Genomic DNA, 25,684 nt, shown 5'->3' on the forward strand with positions numbered 1-25,684 from the left:
GTTTTTAATTTAAATCTTTCAAAATTCAATCATTTTTATTTGGCAGCCATAAAAATTTAACGATTTTAAATTAAATACTGAATTGAATCTTTCAAAATCAAAGCTTCCGAAATTCTAGAATTTCAGGAAATTTATTCTAAAATCAAAAAATAAATATAATGATTCTAGAAAAACGTTTAAAATAAATGGTATTTTTAAATGGAAAACATTAAAAATTAAAAAATTTCCACTTAGGAACGTTGAACATAAAACAAATGCGAACCTCATTTAATAGTGAAAAAATGTTATTTCGTAAAAATGGTCATATTGAAACTTTTTATAGTGAAACCTTTCAAAATTTTAATTATTTAAATAAATTTAAGTTGTTCAAAAATTAATATATTTTTTTACGTTTTTGAGTCAATACTTTAAAATTCAGCGCTGAATGTAAATATTCATGAATCTGAATTGTAACCACAAACAATTAAATAAATCATTTAAATACAGAGGTATCAATTTTACGCAGTTTATTTTTTATTCTTTTTTACTTTGGGCAACATAAGTTTTCACTTTTCAAAAATTTCAAATCGTACAATATAAGTTAAAAATTATGAAAAATTAATACAATTAAGGACAATTTTAGCTGCGAAATGAAATAGAATATTAAAACTGGGAAAAGAGAAAAAGCAAGATTGATATGATACGATTCCAATGTTAGAAACTACAAAATTGTAAACTTTTGAATTCCCAATATTTTTATTACACTGAATCTAACATATTAAACATTTTCAAACATTTTCAGATGAAAAACAATTCAAGTTTTAATGCCTTTTTATCAAATTGTTTAAATAAAACTCCTTTTAAACTGACAATTGTGCGATTATCAAGTGCTTCAATTTGATATTCTATGAGTTCAAAGATTTTTTATACCAGAAGTGTTTGTACGTTTAAAATAGAAACCAAAAAATGAACAATATTTAAGCCTAAAATTAATTATTTTTAAACCTACTCGAAGTTAAAGATTTCAGAATATTTAAATCAAAAATGATTACATGTATAAAACTGACTATCAAGGTGTAAAAATGAAATTAAGCAATTTTGAAAGATTTCATATTGACATTGTCCTGCCATTTTTTAATATTTGAATTTTGAACGATTATCGATTCGGAAGGATTTCAATTGTTAATTGTGGAATCATTAAAGCCATCATTAAAAAATTATTCTAAAATATTAGCAATCAAATTCTCAATATAAATTAAAAATATTCCAGCATATTCTCTAGGAACAAAAACAAATTTCTAGTCATTTCCGATTATCAAACATTTTTGCAGAAAAACGTGAGCTTTTTTCTCCAGTACAAAAAAAAGAAATTTTCAACTGTTTATAATTTTTCTGTCTGGATTTTCTGGCCACATTTTATTTTTATTCTAATTTATATCAAATTTCTCTTTAAAAAATATTGGATTTAATTGATAAAAATATGTAACCTGATAATAATGCTTCTTGGGACGAACAGATAAGGGTCCATTTTCATCCAAGTATTTTAGAATTGCAGGATCAGGAACAAAAGTTATGTTTTTGTTAGAATTTGTAACTGTACAGTGATAATTTTTAGTTACAGGATCGACATATTCGCTGATTTCGTATAGCTCAAAGTCTTCGGATATATCCACTAAATGTGTTCCTGCTGACGATGCAACTGCATTTTCTTGCGATTCAGCTTCTAAAAAAAATTAAAACCTTAAATACATTCTAGGAAAATAAGTTTTAATATTTTTTAGATAGTTTTATAATATATTATTTACACTCTTATGAGGGCCTATCAATAAACTACATAAACTACGTTGAGAACTTTTGTCTATCCCCCCCCCCCCCCCCCCCCCCCCCCCAATGTATCCTTTTGACCATATGATGAATTTCGCTAATAAATAAATAATAATTTTAAGCTTTTGAAATATAAGATTACAGATCCCAAAAGGTTCTGACAAAAGGTGATATATGATGTTATAATCAAGTATTTCTATAAAAACATTATTTTTAATATATGAAGTTTCTAAAATTATTGTTCGAATTTAAAATAATAATTGAAAAAAATATATTTCTAAATAGAAATTCTGTTCTATACTTTGTTATTTTAAATTCATCTAATAATTTGAGAAATTTTAAGCATTAAAAAATTGTATTTTCTTTTATACAAATACTTCATTATTGTATTTTTAATAAACAAATAATTTTGATGAAAAAAGTTTTGATTGTTTACATTTGGAAATTTCGTAAGTCGATAATTTTCCGTGTCAGTAATATGATGAACTTTTTCGGCGTTTTATAATTCGAAATTTGATTTATCGGAAATTTTTATAATTCAGAAATTGTATTTGTCGAGAGTTTTATTCTTCGAAAATTTTATTGCTGGAGAATTCCATTATAGGGGAAATTTGAAATTCGGAAATATTCGAGAAAATTTGACAGTGTCGAAAATTTTATTTTTCGAGATTTTTTGGCCGTCCTTAATTTTTTACCCAAAAATACGAATGTTTTAACTAAATAGAAGAATTTGGTATGCAATTTTTAAATTTTCAACTTAAAAGTATACATTTTTCACCAAGAAGAAAATAGTTCAAATTTCAGATAAATATATTTATTTTTAACAAAGAAAGATTAATTTTCAACAAGTAGCTCCCCTTTCAACCAAGAAGTGAAAATGCGAATTTTTAATTTTCAAAAAAACGAATTTTTGACAAAATTGCTAAAACTTCATTCAAAAAGATGAATTCCGAAGAAACAAGATTAATATTCTACCCAAAGAGAATAATTTTGATGGAAATAAAGAAATTTTCTACCAAATTGTTAAGGTTTCAAGTTATAAAGAATACATTTTTTAACAAAAATCAAACAATTACATTCTTCAAAAAAAAAAATTATTTTTAACCCAAAAATTAATTTAAAACAAAAACTAATTTTTAAATAAGTAAATACATTTTCAGTCAGCGTAAAATCAGAGTTCAATTCAAAAAATGAATTTTCTACAAAATAGTTCAACTTTTAACCAAGCAGTTGAGTTTGCAATAAAAAAGATAAATATTTAACAAAACATTTCAATCATTAAACAAAAAGATCAATTTTTAAGAGATGGGATTAATATTCTAGCAAATTAGACGATTTTTTAATTGAATAAAGTAATTTTCTATGAAATTGTTGAATTTCTTAACAAAACTGGAATGAATTGATCTTTAGGTAAAAAAACAAATTGTTAACAAAGAAAAATTAACTATCTATGAAATTGTTGAATTTTAAACTTATAAACAAAACCTTTGCTGACAAAAATAATATAGTTTTATTTTCAGATAAATAAAATTAAGTGTCAACGAAAAAAAATTCATTTTTGACTAAGTAGATAAATTTTTAACCAGTGTTGAAGCTTAAAAAAATTCTTGATAAAGAAGTGAAACTTCTAAGGAAATTATTAAATTTGCAACGAAAAAAGATAAATTTCAAGTAAATAGTAAAATCTTCAACAAAATATTCAAAATGTTAATTTTCAATTTAAAAATTTACTTTTCAAAACAAAACAAAATAAATTTAGAACTAAAAAAGTACGTTTTCAACAAAAAATGGAATAGCAAAATTTACATTTGGAAAATTTTCTTGAAAAAAAAATTAAGAAATTGAAAGCAAAAGACGAATTTCGAACAAAAGAATGAAGTTTTCAAGCTAGGAAGTGAAGAATTTTTTTGGAAATAGTTCACTTTCAAACCGCAGAAGATGAATTCTCAACATAGAAGTTCATTTTCTATCAAGAAAGATGAATTTTTATTTAAAAATGTGAAGTTTCATATTAAAAAGATAACTTTCTAAACCAAAATTGAATTGATACTTTTGCAGCAAATTTTGAAAAAAAAATTGCAATAAAAAAAGAAGAATTTTCAAAAACAAAATAAATGTTGAACAAGTATGAATGATATTCTATCCAAAACAGACGTATTTGTACTAATAGAGTTATTTTATATCAAAATTTTGAATGTATTTAATTTATTAAGAATATATTTCTTTTTAAAAATGGGATGGTGAAATTTTCATGTGAAAAGATTAATTTTTAACAAAAATAAATTCATTTTCTATAAAATAGGTACATTTTCAATAAAAAGGATTAATTTTCTATCAAAAAGATGAATGTTCTACCAAATAAGACAACATTTTCCACAAAGTTTTTGAATTTCAAACTAAAAGGTGAATTATCTATAGAGCAAATAAATTTTCGAACCGAAAATATGATTTTTCAAAAAAAAAAGGAAATTTTCAATAACTAAATTAGTTAAAAACAGAATAGCTTTATTGCTTATCATATAATTGTACCTTCAAGTCGAGGAGATACATTTTAGCTAAAAAGTTGAATTTTCAACAAAAGAGCTAATTTTTTTACCAGTGAGATTAATTTTCTGCAAAAAAATTTAACAAATAACATGAATCGTCAACCATATAATTGCATCTTTGATCAGCAAGGATACTTTTTAACCAAATAGTTGGATTTTTAACATAAAAAAAGGAATAGTGAAATTTTCCTGAAAAAAATCAATAATTTTCACCAAAATATGCAACAAGTTTTCGAAAAAATGGCTCATTTTTAGCCGAAAATATCGTCCTTAATCTTAAAAAATTTCTTTGAAAAACTACTTGCATTTCCAAACAAATTAATTAATATTACATCAAATAATAGAATTTTAAACCAAATAGTATGAATCCCGAACCAAAAATGTAATATTAAACTTTTTAACCAAAAAAATTAACTTGCAAATAATAAAATTAACTTCAAACCAGTACAAATTTTACCTCCCCTCCTTCTGACTTCAACCACAAATTTGGCTTAACCCCTTTTCCCACTCAAATTGGTAATTTATTTTATATACAGCCCCTAAATTTATAAACAATAAAAATGTATAGAAAAAAGTTCAAGGGTAATAAAATTGCAATAAAAAATACAAATAGTGCAGAATTTCAATTTATTATCAGATCTTTCAATACAATTGACAAATTAATCGGATTTAGATTTCAGGCAGCAGCAAAGTTCATAACCTTGTCGATCACTGCTGAAAAAAATATCAGTTGCATAAATAATCTTTCGATCAGAAAAATTAGATTTCAAATTAATTTTAACTCACACGAGGTACTAATACGAGACATCAGTTCCTTTCCAGCTTCGACTGTTTGATCTGTAACTTCTTGAACTATATGAGCAAGAACTCCAGTCCAATTTTGTTTGAAAAACATTCTTAAAGCTTTCTCCGCAACATGACCGACAGCTTGACCGACTTTAGTGTTCGCTTCAACAATTATTAATCCATCTCGATGATTATTCATATTTTTGACGACATTGTTTATACCTTGGACAGTCTGTGATAAAAAATAAAAATTGGATTTAAAAAATTACCCACAATCCAAGGGTTAGCGTAATAAAAAAGAGGTTCTTACGTGATTTGTTAAGATTTCTAGAATGTTTGTAAATACTCGCGCTGCAATTTTTATAATTTCATTTGGAGATTCACGTGGAGTTGTTTGACTTACACGTGCAGCATCTGGAGTTATTTGACTTTCCCGCGAAACATCTGGAATTATTTGACTTACACGTTCAGGTTTTTGAGGTTTTCGTTTGCGAGAAGATTTAGAACGTTGATCCCTGATACTTTTCGACTCAACAGGATCAGGAGAATTAGGTTTAGAGTAAGGAACTGCTGCTTTGTTTTCATTTTTGTTAACCTTTACGACTTCTTCGCCTTTGAAGAATGCCCCTCTAACTGAAGGAGCATCATAATCGTCAGCATAATCATCACCGTAATCTAAAAGATAAAATAATTTACGCTGCAACAGTTACTGAAAATAGTAAAATTAATTTAAATAATATTCAACTTACATTGTGCTGCAGCGAGTGCGAAGAAACTTCCAATCAAGAAAACGGACAGTGTCTTCATTTTTAACACGAAAATTAACACTAACTTTGTAACAACGATCCACTCGAGAAACTGTGGTGAAATTGATTAAAAAATTTCTTTTATATACGCCAATTCTGTACTCAATGTTTTAGAAAAGATCAATTTTCTTTACTACTTTTGATTAAAGTTAGTACCCTCTCTCGTCTATTATGTCAAAAGTATTATGAAGTTGTGATAAGAGAATTATTCAATTATGCATTGAAGCATGATTCCGTAAATTGGATTTGCTAACTCGATGTAGAAATCTATCAGTGTGACAAAGAGTAAGATTTTTATAAGCTCGGATATAAATTAAAATAAAATATTTATGATATTTAATTCAATAAGCGCTCGGCCTCAATTAGAAAAAAAATTTTATCAGTTTTAATATTAGGGAGATATTTCAAAGAATAAAATTTTATTATTGTTTATTAATATTGCACTAAATATAGATATTTTATAGGCTTTTGCAATGTAATGTAATCTCAATGAAAGAAAATGAACGCACTTTATTTTTTGACAAGAAAATTCAAAGGCTATTCGACTCGATGGCTTTAACTCTGAGTAGATGGTAAGTAATTACTCTCCGTAAAACACCACGAACTTAATTACAGGCAGCCAATCAAGGCGCGAGTCGACTAAAAAAATCTTAAAACTTGAAGCATTTAAAAAAGTCAAGAACGTTGAAGGTTCTTAACATATTTAATGAGTTATTGTAGGTTGTTATCTCGTTAGTTAGTAGGTAGTTTTTTTTTATCAAATTAACATAAATATAAATTTCAAATTCATTACAATTGATGATCCTTCAACCTATCACGTTTTTATTTTGAGCAAATTTGATTTGTAGAAATTTGGGCATTTAAATTTGTTTAATTGTCCATATTGATAATATGTTGGTTTCAAAAGAATTGCTCAATTTTGAAAACTTTGAAATGATACCAATTGAAATTGGTTTGATTCTAAGGGATGGAATTTTCAAATTATTACAATTTCAATTATACAACACGGGGATAATAAATTGACAAGCAATGCACATTTTGTACAGTTTAAGCTTATAACTTATTTTTTTAAATTACGGCTACACAAAAAAAATTCAAAGTCCAAACCGAAAAATATTGAAAGATCAAATAAAAATTAGAAAATTAGTTCACAAAAGGTAAATTCAATTTTTTAAGTTATGTAACAATTTTTAATGAAAATAACTATTTCCTGTGAAGAAGCCTCACATATTCTATTATTATTTAAACATTTTTCTTTGAATTCTACCGAGTTTTTTTATCAATATACATTTTATATGAAAATCACTAAGTAACATAACAAAATTTTTAATTAATTATAAAATCATTTTTGGTTTACAAAAACGGTGAAAGATTGTATATCGTCTTTAAGGTCTATATTGATATTTTTAGTGAAAAATGCTAGCTTCACCTACAATTATAGAAATTGTTTTTATTTTTCTTCAAAATCTAATAATTTTTTATTAGAAATATTGACGTTGGTGTAAAAAGTCAACATAACTTAAAAATGTTAAAAAGGTGTGACTCCACTTTGAAATATTTAAAATATAATTTTTCTTAATTATAATTACCAATTTTCCCACAAAAAATACTGACGTAAACCAATTCTCTAAAAAGTTTCTTGATTGGGTCAGAATCCTCTCAAGATAAATTGAAAAGAAATGGAATTTTTCACACATTATGCTCACAACCTATTTTTTTTTTCATTTTGGGTACACAAAACAAAATTTTTATTCTTTGCAATTTAATGATTTTTTACTAAATATATCAACGATAGTGTAAAAGGACAACTTAACCTAAAATCTTTAAAAAGTTGTAAATCTTCTTTGAAATATTTAAAACATAATTAATTGAAATTAAAAATACCAATTTTCGATGTAAAACGTCAAATTAACCTAAAATTCTTTTCAAATTATCATTCTTCTTTGAAATCTAATGATTATTTAACGATTGTTATATAAAAAAGATTTTTGTTTGAGAATACCACTTTCAGATGAAAGGCCATCATAACGATTTAAAATCTAAACATTTTTTATTTAAAAAATACCCTTTTTCGATGTAAGGCGCTAACATAACCTAAAATTAATAAAAATTGAGAAAGCTCGACCATGATTATTGTTGAAAACTTTTGATATCTGGTGAAAAAACCAAACCCAATTGACTCTTTTTTTTAATTTTAAGCTTTCTCAGACATTTTATAATTTTATATTTAAAGCCATATGATGAGTGGATCACGTGACAAGACTCCTACCTTACCGATACTTTTCAAAGTTTCTAACTTATTTTTGACACGAAACACCAAATCGAGTAAAAAATTTGAGATACTGAATAAAAGGCACTAAGAAAGGTGGGCCTGGTCCTAAATGTTTACAATGATGAGAAAAGTTTGTTTTCTAAATAATTTTCTGGTGCCTTTTACATAATTAAAATTATTTAGGACCAGACTTTCTTATTGCTTCTTATAAAGTATCCCAAATTTTCAACTTGATGTAGTTCTTCGTGTGAAAATAAGTCAGAAAATAAAAGAGTGTCGGCAAGGTAGGAATCTGGTCACGTAACCTATTCATTACATGCGTTTTATAAAAATAAAGATGTTTAGAAAAAACCTCTAAATTAAAAAAGGAGTAAGCATAAGATTTTCGATATTTTTCAGATAACTTGAAAGTTTTAATTTAATTGTACAAGAATACTTAAAAAGCGCAATTGTTCTCAATTTTCGAAACGTTTTCTACCATTTATTCCCTTATTTGTATTTAAAAATAGAATTTTTTAATTTAATTTTTAAAATTTTAAATTTGTTACATAAGGCAACTAGGTCAATCCGTTTTCTGAATAATAATTATTTTTCCAGCGGTATTTACAGGGATTTAGAATCAAATTCAAAAACAAAGTTTAAAGGATTTATAGTGTGTATTTTTAAAACTAGAAAAAAATAATGTTTAATCTTCATTATTTTGAATAATGTTACCTTTGATTCTTAGAGTTAAAATTGTAATATTACTAATTAATTTTATAAACATCCAAAACATCGCTGGTAAATATCAATAAAGGTATTATGAGATTTCATAGGAATTTCAAGCGATTTTAAAGACATCGAGGAAATCCAGAGATTTTTGTTTTCACTCTTTAAAAATATTTTAAATTTATTTTGTAGAAGAAATCCTACTATTTCTGGAAAAAATTGCCCCGATAATAATTTTCAAAATTTTCTTGTATATTCTGTGAAATGTATATCTCATTCCTCATTAATTATGAATACTTTTCAGGAATTAAACAAATTATTAGCTTTAAATTTGTATTTTAAAAAATCAAAGCTACGAAATAACATTTTCAAACCTAAAAAGGCTTGGTCGACATTCTAATCAATAAAAAACCAGTATAATCATTAAAATCGTTTTTAAAAAAATGAAGAAATTTAGGAGTAATCAGGAAAATTTTGGGTAATTATTCAACCAGAATTTTTTTTAATAAAAAAAATTATCTTTGGGTTACAGAGTTTTGGATTTTAAAAAATTCTCTTTGAATCAAAGTTTACTTTAAATCCGAGTTTTTTAAATTAAATTAAATATTAAATTAAGGATTTTAAAAATTTTTTCTAACTAATACAAATAATTTCTTTACCGGTATACAAATTTACTTACCAACAGAAATCAGTAGTAGAATAAACAGGAAAAAGAAGATATGGGTCATCTTCCTGTAACAAAAAAAAAAGAAAAAATATTTATAACAAATGAAGAATTATATTTGATTCTATTTTCGATTTTTTGTTTTAGGTCGATTATTTCTTTACCAACATGGTAACCCAAGTGGTGAGTATAACGTAGTTGAATAATTTTCCGTGGCGGTAGTTACCAGACTTGGCTTCCTCGTATAATGTAAGTAAGGTAGATTTCTGTTCTATTGATTGCCTATTTTTATTTTATTTATAATTATTAACAATTTATTATTTATTATTAAATACGTTATTAATAATAAATATGAAACACATATAATGTTGGAGGAAGACACCAAATTTTCGAAAGAAGAAATCTTTCAAAATAGGAAATTCCGAAAATAATAAAATTACTGAATAATAATATTCCCGAAAGTTTGGCATATTGCCAAATCTTGAAATTCCTGCTGATAGATAATTCCTTTAATAAATTTCCGACACTAAAAATATCTGAAAATAACAAAAAATCTGAAAAATAAAAACTTCTTGAAATAATAACTAAATTAAAAATAATCATATTTAATCAATCTGACATCAAGAATTGAGAAAAGTAAAAAATTTTTAATTGTTTGTGAAAATCGGATTTTCATATTTAAAAAAAAAGGTCGTCCCTTTTTTCGTTTGACCTTTTTCAAAATTGACAGATGGATTTCGAAAAGCGACGGCAATAAAGTTTTTTTCTATTCGATTATATTTTTGATTCAGAATTCTTCTTTTTGGTACAAAATTTTAACTACTTATTCAAAAGTTGAACTATTTTTTCAAAATTCATTTATTTTGTCAAAGCTTCATATCTTTGTCGGAAATTCAACTATTTTTTTTTCTTTTTATTTTCGGATGCCTATCAATGTTTTTTTAAATTGAAATTTAACTATTTTCTTTTTGTGGAAAACCTATCCCTCTTATTTTAAAATTGAACTATTTATTTACAAATTCATCTCTTTTGTTTAAGATTTAATTAGTTTCTCGAAAATTACTCTGTTTTTGATTGAATTTAACAGTTTTTATTTGAAATTAAAATCCGTATTTGCAGAAATGTTAACTTTTTCATATTTCGTAGACAATTTGTCTTCTTTGGGTAAGAAATCAACTGAAATTTATTTTTTTCATTGAATATTTATTTGCCTTTTTCAAAATTTAATTTTTTTGTTTAAAATACGTTTTCTTTTTGGTTTAAAATTAACTTTTTTATCCGAAAATTCAATTACTTTGTTTAAAATTCATCTTTCCTTAAGAAAATACACCTTTTTCCTGACAAATATACTTTCTGTTGGAAAATTTTACTATTTTGCTAAAAATAAGGTTTTTTGTAAGAATTAATTTTCTGCGCTGGAAATCTAACTGTTTCATTTTTGGTAACAAATTTATCTTTCACGTTGAAAATTCTTCTTTTTTGGTCGAAATTACTTCTTGATTGAAACTTCATCCTTTTTTGTTAAAAATATTTTGTTTTTTATTTAAAATCAAATCTTTTTTGTTAAAATATTAAGTATTACATGCTTCGTTAGGAATAAACTCGTTTGTCTAAAAAATGAACTACTTAGTGTAAAGTTGACCTGTCTTGACAAGAATTCATTTTTTAGTTATTGACGATTCATTATTTTAGTTTAAAATTGCACTATTTAATTGTAAATGAATTTTTCGGTTAACAATTAATATTTTAAGGTTTCAAATCCATTTTTTTTTTAAATCCATTTTTTTAAGATCATAATTTTTTTTGAAAATTCATCATTTATTTAAATTCAAAATCCAACAGCATGATATAAAAACAATCTATTTGTTTGAAAATGAAACTTTTCTGGTGAAAATTTTTATCCGTAGTTAAAGATTAAATTACTCTGATAGAGAATTAAACTTTTTGATTAAATCTTAAACTATTTATTTAAAAATTTAACTATTTTGCAGGTCATTCGTTTTTGTGTTTTGGAAAAAATAATTTCTTACGTCAAAAGTAATTTTTTTTTCTATAAATATAGCTATTTCAATTAAAATTTTCCCTTCATAAGTTGAAAAGATAGCTTTTTTAGGAAAATTTGTCTTTTTCAAATTAAAAATCGCACAGTTTCATAGAAACTTAAAATTTTTTGATCAAAATCAACACTTTTGTTAGAAATTCTTATATTTGGTAGAAAAATAACTTTTCGTTTGAAATTATTCTATTTATCTGAAAAGAGCTATCCAATTTTGATTGATAATTTTTCCTTTACAAGTTGAAAATTTAGCTTTCTCTAAATAATTCGTCTTTTCGGCTTCATAATCCATAACATATAAATAAATCTATTCCATTTTTAAAAACATTCTTTTCTTTATAAGTTGAAATTTCAGCTTTTTGTAAAAAATTCATTTTTAGCTTGGAAATTAAGCTGTTTGATGGAAACTTAAACTTTTGGATAACAAATTTAACTACTTACCTTTAAGTTTACTTATGCTGTTGAAAATTTGTTTTTTATGTTAGAAATGAACTTTTTATCGAGAAATATATATATTCCATTCTCGATTAAAAATTTCTCCTTTATAATCTTGAAATTCAACAAGTTGGTAGAAAGTTAATGTATTTTGCTAAAAATTAATCTTTTTAGGCAGACAATTCATCTTTTTTGTTACAAATGTATTTTCTGTTGGAAAGTAGTTTTTGAACTCAAACTTATGCAATTCCACTTTTGGATGAAATTTTTTTTTTTTTTAAGTCAACAATTTAAATGAAAATTCATCTTTATCATTGTAAAATTACCTTTTCTGTTATTAATAATTTTTTCAGTTCGGAAATCAACTGTCTTCTGAACATCAATCTTTTTAACTGGAAAAATTTACTTTTTTTGTTAAAAATTCGCCTACTTGCGTAGAAAATTAGTATTTTTTCGTTGAATTGAACTTGTGAATAATTTGTTATCTTTCTTTAAATTTGATTTTTAACTACGAAAACAAAATACATGAATTTTCAACCAAAAGGTTGGAATTTAAACTAAAAAGTTTAGTTCGGAATTTAACTATCAGATTATTGAAACAATTTTTTACAAAAAGAGGAATTTTCAAGAAAATAAATTAATTTTCAACCAAATAGTTGAAATGTAAACTAAAAAACTTATGTTTTCTATTTTCAAATTCAACTATTTTGTCGAAAATTCATCTATGTTGTGAAAATTCATTTATTTTGATCAGAAAATGTCTCTCGGTAGAAAATAGTTCCTTGCGGTTGAAAATTCTTCTTTGTAGGCTAAGGATTAAGCTATTTGTTAAAAAGTGAAAATACTTTCTTGAAAGTTAAATGATTTATTCATCCTTTTGGTTGAAAATTCGTCCTTTTGGATTCAAAACTTATCTTCAGCGGTAGAAAAGCCATCTTTCTTATTTGAAAATTCATCTTTCTTGGCCGAAATTAAGCCTTATTTGAAGATTAAACTTTTTTTTGTTCAAAATTTAACTCTCTTCTAAAAAAACTCATCTTTCTGGCTACAAAATTCTTTGTTTGTCACAAATTCAAAAATGTTTTTTTTTTTCGAATATTTGGACTGTAAGCGATAAATATTTTCGTAAATAAATGCATCTCGGTGCATGTTATTTTAAAGCCAAATATTGCATCAGAAATACTGGGTCAGAATCACAAGTGAAGCAATAGCGAAACGTATTTCACGAAATTGGTGAAATTGGTTGTTTTCGGTGATAAAATCTGCGGATTCGCATAGTAACCTTAATATGTGTTTATATGTACGCAGATGTTTCTGTATGCGCACGTTAGAATTACGTGAAATGTACGGAGAGAGTGTATTGGTTGGCCGATCTTTTCCAAGCGATTGCCAGTCACGACTATCACGGATCCACGGCCCCAATTGATTTCCAATCGGGCACCACCGCGATGTTTTCGCAACGCGAAAGAATAGGGAACCGGTTCGACCGATCTCCGACCACGATTGCTTCCTTCTATCACACACTGCCCAACAATTCCAGATAAATATTCAATTTCCAGAAAAAAATTCCATGGATTTACAGAAATTTTCGAAAAAGTTGCGAAAGCTAACCCACGTACCCTCACTGTCCCAAGATGCGAACCTCCTTCATCGAAGAGTGTCATTCATAGACACTTGTGTATGTTAAATAAGAACAGTTATAAAAATAAAACGTATACTTGCCTAACACCTTGAATAATATCAAACCAGACACTTAGTCGCCTTTAAATTGCATCCTTGGGATAATCAACCGTTATACATGATTCTTATTATCAAACTTATATTAAAATGATCCACTATTGCGAATTAAAAATTACGTTCAGATCATCTGCGAACGCCAACCCACGTACCCTCACTGTCCCGAGATTCACACATTCTTTGTCAAAGAGGGACATTCTTAGACACTGATTCATGAATATAATAAATAGTCTAAATAGGCCATTCTTAGACTATAATAAATAATCATGATAATAAAACGCATATTTGCCTGACGCTTGCACAATATAGAAGCAGTCACTGAATGTCCCATAAATTGCATCCTTGAGATAATGAACCATTCCATATCATTTTGATTACCAAACTCAGATCAAAATGATCCAATATTGCAAAAGGAAATTTATATTGGGATTATCTGCTAACGCTAACCCACGTACCCTCAACGACCCTCAAAGTCCCACTTGACTGTCAATGAAAGTATACTTCATTTCGATCTTAAATTAAAATTTGTAAATAGAGGCACTGAACTTATGATTCTCTCCAATCACAGACACTACTTCTGAATATTTCAAGAGTTATTTTTATTGAGGCAAAATAATTTTAAATTTAATTTCTTGATTAAGATCTTTTTAATGAATTTTTTGTTACAAAGAATGTTTTAAATATTGTCAATCTTAAAGATTTATACATTTTTAGATTTTCTATTTTCCTAATGATTCCGAAAATAAATTTTTCCCTTTCCTAAAGTGTTTCTTTAGATTAACCCAGATATTTAACAAGATTTTTCGTTATCTATAAGCAACAAAAATGCTTCGCAATAAATTATAATGAAAAAAGTATATGAATTTTTAACAAATAGTTGAATTTTACACTATAAAATATCAATTTTCAACAACAACAAAAAAGTCAAGAAAGAAATGAATTTTTAACGAAGGAGTTCAACTTTCAACCATAAAATATGAACTTTTAACCAAGAAATGAATTTCCAGGAAAAAAGTCGAATTTGAAAAAAAGGATTCATTTCGAACACAAAATATAATAGCAGATAGATATTTTAATGCAAAAAATTTCGTTTTTAATGATAAACCAAAACAAGGAATTAGTAAATTTTTCAGCCAAACGGCTCACTTTACATGAAAAAAAGTTTGAATTTTCAAGAAAGAAAATAATTTTTAGCAAAATAGGTGAATTTTTAACAAAAAATGCAGTATTAGGCTGTTTAAACAAAAATAATTAGATTTTCACTTTAAAACAGTTAGATATTTAACCAAAGAAATAAAATTACTACCAAAAGCTATGGAAACTAGTTTGTTCCTTTCTGAAGGTGTCTTCAGATAACTTAGTTACGTTCAAGTTTTAAAAAAAGTATGAATTTTAAAATAGTTATATTTCGACTAAAAGATATCAATTTCAAAAAAAAAAATTTCGTCCAAAGAAAAATTAATTTTTAACAAAGGAGTTCATCTTGCAACCAAAAAGTTAAATTTTTAAACCAGAAGATCAATTTTCCATAAAAAGACTAATTTTTAACTAAAAAAAAAATAATAATTTTCCACCAGAAATGGAATAACTAAATTTGCATTAAAAATAAATTTTCATATGAAACAATATATAAATTTTGAACAAAATAGTTTTATTTTCAACCATAGAAATCAATTTTAATTCGAAAAGATGAATTTTCAACAAAAAAGGTAACAGTAGTTATTTTAATGCAAAAATACTTTTATTTTAAGTAAAAAACAATTAACAAAAAAAAACCTTAACAAAATAGTTGAATGCACAACTAAAACATTTAAATAATCAACCAAATAATCTGTATTTTTAATTTAAAAAAATGAGACTTCTACCAAAATGAAAAAAAAAATTCAAATCGAAATGATGAATGATCAAAAATTTTCAACTAAAAATATATTAGTGCACTGTTAAAGCAAAAATAATTGGCTTTCCATTCAAATAGTTCGATTTTTCATTAGAAAAACTTCATTTTCACCAAGGGATGAATTTTCAACTAAAATGGTGAATCATTATTGAGAATATATAAAGGATCAGTTAAAAATATAAATTTTCAACCAGAAAAGCGAAATTCCCACAGCATACTTAGGTTTTAACTCACAGAAACGGATTTTCTGCTAAAAAACTCTTTATTAAAAAAAAATTTTAACAAGTAAATTCAACTTTCGACCAAAGTGATTAATTTTCAACCATAAGGATTCATTTCCCCACAGAAAAGACAAACTTTCAAAAAAAGATATTATTTCTTACTGAAATAATTGATTTTGCAACTAAAAAATATCTAATTTGCAGCCAAATGCTCAAGTTTCTAATTAAAAAAGATAAAATGGCTACCACGATTTAAATGGCAATTCAATACATTAATTTTACAACAATTTTTCAACTGAAAGTCTGATTTTCAAAGTATGGGTTGAATTTGGACCAAGAAATAAATAAATAAATTTCCTGTTAACAAATTAATTTTTCAATGAAAAAGCAATTTCTCAGCCAAACAGTGTGAATTTACAATTAAAATGATAAATCGGCAAAAAAAAATGTTAACGAGCAAGTTTAATTTTTAATCATGTAGTTACTTTTTATCCAACGATGAATTTTCCACAAAGAAAATTAATTTTCTACCGAAAGAAACGAATTTTTAACAAAATAGTCTTCAGCCAAAAGAGAAAAAATGTTTACCGTTTTGTGAAATTTTTAATTCAGAAATTTTAATATTTATACTAAATAATTTTATATATTATTGTATTTTAACCTTTTTTATAATAAATTATAAATAATTTTCTCTACAAAAAATTGAATTATTAACAAAAACTTCGAATGCAACTAAATATTTGAATTATATATACAAATTTTTCACTTTGAAAGACTCCAAGAAGACAATTAAATTTTTAACTCAAAAGAATGAACTCTAAACCAAAAATAATTTTACTTTTTTAAAAGAGATTAAATTTTTACTAAATGAGATGCATTTCTTGATGCAAAAGATATCTTTTCATCTGAGGAAGATTTTTCAGTTAAAAGAGAAAATATGTCAACCAAGTTGTTGAATTTTTAAGTCAAAAGGGAGATTTTTCTGAAAAATAATTACATTTTTAATCCAAAAAGATAAGCGTTCAACAAACAAAGGTGAATTTTTAACCAAATAGTTAAGTTTTGTATCTACTTAGATGAATTTTTAAACAATTTATCGAATTCTTAAGCAAAAGACATGAAAATTCTACCAAGATTAATATCATTTTAAACCAAGTATTCAACATTTTAAGTTAAGAAAACAAAGTTTGTTCGAATACAGTTGATTGTTTAACTTAGAAAAGTATAATTTTGATCAAAAAATATTTAAAGTTTAACAAAAGAAGTCAGTTTGCGACCAATGCAAATGAACTTTTAACAAAGAATATGAATTTTTAACAAAATAATTAAATTTTTCACTAAATAGCATTTTGGAATTTTCAGTTTAAAGAATTATTTTTCAAAAGAAAAAAAACTTTACAACTATTTAAATTCAACGAAAATCATCAATTTTAAAACAAATAGTTGAATGCTATAATATAAAAAATTAATAATTAACAAGCCAGTTGAATTTTGAACCTCAAAAGAATAAATTTCTACCACAGAAAGTAATATGAAGAATTCCTGGAAATAAAATCAAGAATCTAACGATTAAATTTTATTTTCATTTTATTTTATTTTCTTTTTATCTTTTTTTAAAATTTTATTTATTTCTTTTTATTTTCTTTATTTTATTTGTTTATTTTCTTATTTATATAATTTTTTTGCCATAATAAGGGTGTTGTATGAGTGCCGAAACATTGGTGATGAATTTTTTACAAATGTTTTTTAATTATGATTTGATAACTATAAGAAAAAAAGAAGACGAAACAGAAAAAAACAACGTAGGGGATTTGGTTGGTTGCCATTTCATTGTTCTTTCCTCTTTTTTATTTCTGGTGAGAAGAAGGGGAAATATTTTCTTTTCTGTTTTTAGGAGAAAACAGTTTTTTTTTCTTTTTCGAATTGCAATAGAAACATTCTATGATGTTTCTCTAAATTTAATCGTTAGATTCTTGATTTTATTTTCATCAGACATGAATAATTTTTCTTTGCTTTTTAATTTAGGAAATTTCATGCAATTCCATTTAAAAAATTCATTTAAAAAAAATTGATAATAATAAATCAAAATATTGAACATTAAAAATCTGGTCATTCTGATGCACCATTTTTTGATTTTAAAAAATCCAAAATCTGTATTCAAGCGTTGCAAATCATTTCAATCCAATTTCGGAATCAAATTGATCAAAACGCATTTGCAGTGAACCTACAAATAAAAATAAAATAAAAATCTGAGAGTAATTCAACTGATAGTGAGAGAAACCAAAATATTTATATTTTTCTCTGCATTCTCTGCTTTATTTTTTTCGGGTTTTTTCTTTACGTAATTTATGGATGGCCCTCCAGTAGATTACCTTCTTACGAAATCGATCTTTCCTAATAAATAGGTCTAATATACCTTAAAATTATGATTGAATAACGGAATTTAGACTTAAGGCCCATATATCATCACAGTAAATAGAAGAAACAGGAAAATTTGTTTTGAATAAATTTTGCAACACAAAAATGGCTATAAATTTCTCACCCCCTTATTATCACTGGTGCTGTCTAAATCCGAAAAGGATATTTTGGCGCAGTAAAATGGTGTTTTTATCTTCTGAAATATCTATAAATAGTTTATTATCCAGGTTTTCAAGTCGTTAAAGAGTTTATGAGCCTGATAGTTTGACAAAAAAAAAAGTTCTGTATCCATAATTAATAGGAATTTGTGAGTTGCAGGACGAGAATGGAAACATTCTGATGTAATTTATGAAGAAGAGGCTAGCTGGAGATCAATGTGGGTAATTCTCCGCATACCAGCCTATTTTCGAATAAGCATTTTTTCCCAAAAGTTTCTTTCATTGCTTATTTTAGCTTTTATTTATTTATTAATTTTTTAAGAATTAAGATTTTTTCTAAATTAACTTAATATCAAAAAGTTAAAATATTACATTTGACGTGGAACGAAGAAGATAGCTTTTGATTCGAAAATGAGTTTACCTGAAAAAGCAAATCAAAGTTTCCACGTTACCTATTATATTTGCTGATTTTGATTTTTCCGTATATAAATAAAAAAGAGGACAACTTTTTTTCAATTAAGTAAATTTTAAATTACTCAAGTTTTCTGATGAAATATTAAACACTTTACATTCCTAGGATTTCATGTGGAAATATATTATATTTTTAACAAAATAATTAAATAATTAACCCAGAGACGAATTTTTACCATTGATATCTTTTTAACCAAGAAAGATGATTTATCATTTAAACACTTATATTTTTTGGAAAAATATTAATTATCAACGAAATCGGTGCATTGACAATCAGATGGTTTAACTTTCAAGAGAAAGGGCAGAACAGTTTAACATGTAGTTGATATTTTTAAAAAAATCAATAAAAGAAGACTAATTTTCAAGATAATAGTTAAATCCCCATTCTAAATTAATTAACTTCTAACGAAGCAGTAGGTGAACCGAAAAAAGATCATTTAAATTTTAAGTTAAAAAAATTAATTATCAAAACAAAAAGAAACGCATTTTCAAACATATTGTTAAATCTTAAACCAATAGAATGAATTTTTAGAAAGGGGCTTAACTTTTAACCAAGTAGTTAAATATTTGATCCAGAAAATTCAATTTCTATGAAAAAGACGAATTTACTAAAAATTACAAATATTTTCAACCAAATTGTTGACTTTTTAACTAAAAACACTTATTATTCCCACAATAATCAAAAAGTTAAATTTTCATTAGAACCAAAATTTGTTTTATCCAAAAATAAATAACCTTTCAACAACCGTTGAAACTTGAAGCAATCAAAGTAATCTTTAACAAAGTAGTTGAACTTTTCATCCAAGTAATTGATTTTTTAAATAAAAAGGAGAATTCTTACTGGAAAATTTAATAGGTAAAGTTTCAACTGATAACGATTAATTGTGATTCAAAAATTGACTAGTTTAATTTTATGTTACTAATATTAATTTGCAAAAAAAAACAAATTTTAAATTAAATTGTTAAACCTGGAAGCAAGTAAATAAACTTTTCTTATTGGAAAATCCAACAGTTGAATTTTTAGCAAAAAGATTTTTGCGAAAAAAAGGTGTTTAAATTCTTAAGAAAAAATCTAAAATTAGTAAACTTTCGACCAAATATAAAATTTTCGAAGCCCAGAAGATAAATTTTTGCTTCAGGTAAAATACACAATCCGCGAAGTTGAATTCTTATCAACAAGGAAAAACAACATATTTGACTTTCAACTAGATAGTTGATTTTGCAAATAATGTGAAGAATATGCAACGAAAGAAAATTTATTTTTAATGGAGAAATTTAACTTCAAATTAAAAAAAGGACTTTTTAACTAAATAGTTCAGTTTTATATCAAAATAATAGAATTTTAACAATAAAAGACGAATATACAAAAAAAAAACCAGTTCAATTAAATAAAAAAACAATCCTCCACAAAAAAGTTCAATTTTTAACCTGGAAATATGAATTTTCAACAAAAACTAAATTCCTGATCAAGAAAGATAATTTTTCAACCAAATAGTTAAAAAAATCATTTTTCCAACAAAAAGATTAATTTTCTACTAAAATAGACGAAGCTTCAACAAAAACATGAAAATCCAACAAAATGGATTTTAAATCGAAATATGTGGTATTTTCAACAAAAGAGTTCTATGATCAAACCGAAGTCGAATTTTTTAACACTAAGATATTTCCAACCAGGAAAATAGAAGAGAAACAATAATTTTTTTAAAGAATGAGCTTATAGCAGAGTCGAATTTCCAACAAAAAATTTGCATTTTCAACGAAAAAAGACTTTTCAGACAAGAAAGAACAAAAATTAACCAAAGTGTTCATCTTGTAAGCAAAAGAGACAACTTTTGTCAGAAATAATTGATCAACCTAAAACTATGAGATTTTCACAAAAAAAATCATTTTCAACCTGAAAATATTAATTTGATCAATAATGTTTTTAAAAAAAGTTAAATTTTCAAACAGCGAGATAAATCTTCATCCAAAAAATTATTTTTTTACTAAGGTCAAATTGTGTCCAAATGTTTGAATTTTAAACTAAAAGAAAATGACTTTTTTAACAAAATAGTTCATTTTTCAAAAACATAATTTAAAACTTTTGTAGGTAAAAAATCAAACAATATTTTTGATCAGTTATGCCTTGGAAACGAAGGTGCCTTGTCTGGAGAGAATTATTTGTTTAAAAATTCAAATATTTCTTTCAAATTCAACCATTAGATTAAAAATTTATTCGTTTTCCTTGAAAAATCGACTCTTAGATTGAAAGTAAAACTCTTTGGTTCTCCTTCTCTTCCCCCCCCTCCTCCTCTTCCTCCTCCTCCTTATCATTATCCTCATTCGCACTCTCCTATTCCTCCTCATCCTCCTCGTCCTCCTCATCCTCCTCATCATCATCTTCCTTCTCATTCTCCGTTGATTCTCTTTTGTTTTTAGAAAATTGATTTGTTTGAAAATTTATCTTTGTAGATAAAAAAGTCAACAACAGTTCTTTTGTTAAAACTAAATCCAAAAATTGTTGTTTTAATCAACAATTTTGTATTAAAATGCTCAATAATTCACACGTATAAAATGTGAGCTACCAATACTTTTCAAATGAATAATTTTAAATTAAATGCAGTCAAACTGCCAAATTGCAAATTTAAAATTTCTATGAGTTGTAGAGTTCAAAAATTCAGTATCAGTTCCAAAAATATAAAGTCACATAATTTCCAATGCTCTGAATTAAAGATATCAATCATTGGACCTAAAAATATTATAAATTATACCATTCTAAGCAATTTTAGATTCTAATTCCAGTTCAGGATTGGTTAAATATTGAAAATTCCCTATTTAGATCTGGAATTTTTATTATTTTCGAAAAATTCCTTGTTTAAATCTAGTGTTTTAATTCTTTTCGAAAATTTTCCATTTAAACTAATTGCAAGAATTATAATTTTTTTTAAATTCCCCGATGGAATTCATAATTTAAATTTTTTGAAAAAACCTCGTTTTAACTCAGAACAATAATTTTGTTTGAAAAATTGAATTTTCCATGGAAAATTATTATTCTCCCGGATAAATTCGAGTTCCAACTCTGATTCGAATAAAAAATTCTCTGTTCCAGCTCGAAATTTATTTAAATTTTAACATTCCCTGTCTCAAGAAAAATTATAATTCTATTGGATAAATACCAGTTTCAATTCAGATTTGGTTAAAATTGAAAATTATCTGCCTTCACTCAGAATTATAATTATCTGGAAAAATATCCTATTCTAATTTAAAAAATTTGTTCCGTTTCCAAAATGTTCATTACTAAATCGGAAATAATTAAAATTAAAAAATGTTCGGGTATTATTCAATTAAAGTTAAATTATTTTTATTTAAATACTTTTAAAATCCTTAAAATACTTGGAAATTTTATCTCAAGATCTTTAATCATCTACATGTTGTTTCAAATGTTTTCAGATTCAAAGATATTATTAAAAGTTTTTCATAGTTTCTAAACATCTTTAAAAATTATTCGAACTTCAAATAATTTTCCAACAAAAAAATCGTTTTTAATTTTCCTAGCAATCTTAATCTTTTTTGTTTAGTTTAGAGTATTTTAATTATGATAAATGATTTTTAATGTACAGTCAAATATTTCTAAATATCAAGTAATTGTTCTTTTTCTTAATTGAAAAATTTTGAATCACGTGGTTTAAAAATGGAATATTTTAGACTGAAATGTAGTAAAAATCCTTTAATTATAAATATATTATTTAAAAGTTAATTTAAAATTAATAATAGTTTATAAAGTTTTGATAGGGCATTTACATTTGTTTAAGTAATAAGACTTTCCAATTGAAACAGTATAATTTTTAACGTTAAAATCTGGAAATTCTAAAATTGTGAATTGATGCCGAATCGTCTTTTGCAAAGAGTTACTCTTCATTTAAAAAATTTTGAACTGCAATTAAAATTTCAAAATCATTAATTAATTTATATTTACAGTTGATCAACTAAAAATGTTATCAAAAATCTTTTATTTTAAACCCTTCGGATTGTTAATTGTTTAAGTCTCTAAAACTGCATTTTTAAATTATTTTCAAATATGCATTCTAAACTGAACAATATCATAATTGAAAAAATCACAATTTCACTAATTATTTAAAAAGCGTTTGAAATAAAATTTGGACTTTTTTCCCCCTAGACATTTGTAAAATTCCCAGTCAGAAAATGAATTCCCAGTCATTTCCTGGTTTTTCCTAGTCTTATAAAATTTCCGGTTTCCCGGTCCAGCAGCCACCCTGTCTGCCTGTAGAGAATTTTTTTTTTAAATTCAACTTTTTTTTGGCAATTTATCCCTTTTGCTGTAAGTATCAGCTATTACATTTCAAATGGAAATCTTTGTTTCTCTTGCTCCTTTTAATCCTCCTCTTCCTCCTCCTCCTTCACCTCCTCCTCCTCCTCCTCCTCATCCTCCTCCTCCTCCTCCTCCTCCTCCTCCTCCTACTAATCATCATTATCCTCATCCTCCTTTGGTCCTCTTTTTTTTATAAAATTGAATAATTTGGTTGAAAGTTTATCTCTGTAAGTAGAAAGTTTAATAATAATTCTAATCGCTATTCCCTTGGAGACGAAAGTGCCCTGTCTGTAGAGAATTACCCATTTATCTATAGACCCATACATACATGTACATCAACGATAATTAACCTCATCTCTCATTTATTAAGACTGCCCGAGATCTTCGTTATTAGATTCCCAGTTACTAGGTTTCGACAGACGATAGGAAGCCAGACATTGGCTGGACTCGAATTACTCAACCACAGCGGGTTGTATCCTGATGCAAGGTTCTTGGGTCCGATAGAGAGTGAAAAGAAGATATGTGTTCCAGTGAAAGAGTGAGAGGAAGCTGGAAAAGTCATTTATTACTTTCAGAGATACCCAAGAGGTAAAAGATAAGAATCATTTACTGGAAAACCATTTCAGCTAGGAATTAAATAAAACTCGATCAATTTTTTCTTCGTGGGTAAAGAAAAAGTCTCATTAGAACAAAAATAAAATTTCCTATTTTTTTTTTACATTTTTATAATTAAAGAATCTCGGGCCACTTGAGACTAAAGATGCTCAACCTCCTGTTTTTAAAGAGGAAATATAAATTGAATTTTATGTAAACCTCAATGAAACTATAATGGATTAATTAAAAAGTACTTGATACTAGTATGAGAATACTTTTAATTAAATTCGTTAGGCATTTTTTTCATTTGAGAACATTGATGTCGTCTAAAGATATATAAGAAATTGAATATATAAGAAAATAAATATAATAAATAATAAAATAATACAAAATTAAGAATGTGAGAATGAATAAAACCTCATAAGAAAATACAACTATTTTTGGTTGAAGATTTTTACTATTGTGCTACTATATTTAGTTGAATTAAATTTATGTTGAAAACTCGTTATATTTATTTATTAAAACTTAGGGTTTTAACATGAAACTTTAAGAAATTCATTTTAAATAGAAAATTAACTTTCTTGTTAAAAATTCTTTCTTTTGTATGTATTTAATCTCTCCCTTTTACGGGTTTGAGGGCCACCGCTCCCTGCACATATATTTACAATTCCATCCTTAGTCTAACTTAACTACTACTTATATTCTACTCTTTCGCATTACGCAGGATAAACAATAGTAACAGTAGTGATATTAATTCCTAAAATGAGCAAGCTTCGAGGGCTTCCGTTTCCTCTTACCATAAAAAAATGCATTTTCCACGATATTGAAAACAATTTTCGTTTTTTACTGTCCCTTTTCAGGATCACCCGTTTGGCTCTGCCCTACTCCCTTGCTTTCCCTTACTTCATACAATTTCTTCATCCACATCACTCCCTGTCCACTACCATCCAAGATCCATCTTACATACTCATCCACACTCAACTGTCCCTCTTCCTCTCCTGTACATCTCTCTAATACATGTGCCCATGACTAGAGATATTTTTTGCAGATATTCTGGTTCCGTCAAACCTTTGACCATCATATACCATCTATTGTACCTCGAATCTATAATCTTTGTCCATCTCTCTTCTCCTTGTTTAACCAATAGCTCTAACTCTATGTCCTGCCACTCCATAACCCCTTCTCGAATGTTACATACCCTTCTCATTTTTCTCCTTTTTACCTCCCATTTTGAATTTCCCACATTACCTCTCGCTTCATTGTTCCGAGTTTCACCGAAACATGCTTGTGCAATTTTACTTCCCTCTCCCCTTTTTAGCTTCTCTTCAAACCTCCATGCTCTCGTAATTTATTTAGTAACCATATTTTCTCTTCCTAACTCTTCTTTTAACATATATCCTGGGCAACTCCAGCTAACCCCCATTACCCACCTCATGAATCGCTCATGCATACTCTCTAGTTTCCTATGTTCCTTCCATCCCCAGATCTCCACGCCATAACACAACACCGCCCACACCAACGCATCAAACAACCAGACCCTCATTCTCCAATCGTTCTTGAACCTTCTCTTTCCTATACCCCATACTTGGCCAATTACTTTACTCGCACATTCAATTCTTTTCCTCACCTGCAGCTCGCCTCCTCCTTCTGCCTCAAACCAAAAACCTAGGTAACAGAACTCCTCCACAATTTCCACTTTTAGTCCGTTCATCTTCCAAATGTAATTTATTTTGCTCTTTCTATTTCTGAAACACATCACCTTTGTCTTATCTACGTTCACCGTCAGCTCTTTTGTTCCCACAT

The 25,684-nt window shown here is 26.2% G+C and overlaps 3 protein-coding genes across 5 annotated transcripts in view; 1 reads left to right on the forward strand and 2 right to left on the reverse strand.

Moving 5' to 3' along the window:
• Positions 1 to 25,684, reverse strand: part of LOC117171906 — a 432,989-nt gene that overhangs the window by 5,985 nt on the left and 401,320 nt on the right. The window contains exons 2-3 of the mRNA XM_033359555.1: positions 9,601 to 9,653; positions 1,467 to 1,702 (exon numbers count right to left, since the gene is read on the reverse strand). Of these exons, the coding sequence (XP_033215446.1) occupies positions 1,467 to 1,702; positions 9,601 to 9,649 (285 nt within the window). The 5' untranslated portion in view covers positions 9,650 to 9,653. The remainder of the gene's footprint in view (positions 1 to 1,466; positions 1,703 to 9,600; positions 9,654 to 25,684) is intronic.
• On the reverse strand, positions 4,960 to 6,025 carry LOC117171908. Of its 2 annotated transcripts, none has more exons than XM_033359557.1 (4): positions 5,885 to 6,025; positions 5,446 to 5,810; positions 5,136 to 5,367; positions 4,960 to 5,060 (listed from the first exon to the last, which is right to left on the reverse strand). In XM_033359557.1, exons 1-4 carry the CDS (start codon positions 5,940 to 5,942, stop codon positions 5,026 to 5,028), a joined length of 690 nt encoding a protein of 229 aa, XP_033215448.1. In that variant the 5' UTR covers positions 5,943 to 6,025; the 3' UTR covers positions 4,960 to 5,025. The 2 variants fall into 2 exon arrangements, with proteins under 2 accessions (XP_033215448.1, XP_033215447.1); XM_033359556.1 differs by having other exon boundaries at positions 4,960 to 5,063.
• LOC117171909 overlaps positions 6,412 to 25,684 on the forward strand; it is a 136,070-nt gene continuing 116,797 nt past the window's right edge. Inside the window, exons 1-2 of one of the 2 annotated variants that reach the window (XM_033359559.1) lie at positions 6,412 to 6,513; positions 9,733 to 9,768. The gene's annotated coding sequence lies outside the window, so the exon portion shown is untranslated. Of the gene's footprint in view, positions 6,514 to 9,732; positions 9,769 to 23,707; positions 23,876 to 25,684 lie in introns of those variants that run through there. The other variant, XM_033359562.1, reaches the window with a different exon arrangement.

Source organism: Belonocnema kinseyi, chromosome 4 (assembly GCF_010883055.1).
Source record: "Belonocnema kinseyi isolate 2016_QV_RU_SX_M_011 chromosome 4, B_treatae_v1, whole genome shotgun sequence".
Classification (NCBI taxonomy): domain Eukaryota; kingdom Metazoa; phylum Arthropoda; class Insecta; order Hymenoptera; family Cynipidae; genus Belonocnema; species Belonocnema kinseyi.

Bases quoted from the DNA above. Each gene is read 5' to 3' on its own strand.
- LOC117171908 (XM_033359556.1), bottom strand. From the start codon at position 5,942: ATGAAGACACTGTCCGTTTTCTTGATTGGAAGTTTCTTCGCACTCGCT. The intron at 5,811-5,884 runs GTAAGTTGAATA...TTTATCTTTTAG, and splicing joins CGCACTCGCTGCAGCACAAT to ATTACGGTGATGATTATGCT. The intron at 5,368-5,445 runs GTAAGAACCTCT...TTTTTATCACAG, and splicing joins TAGAAATCTTAACAAATCAC to ACTGTCCAAGGTATAAACAA.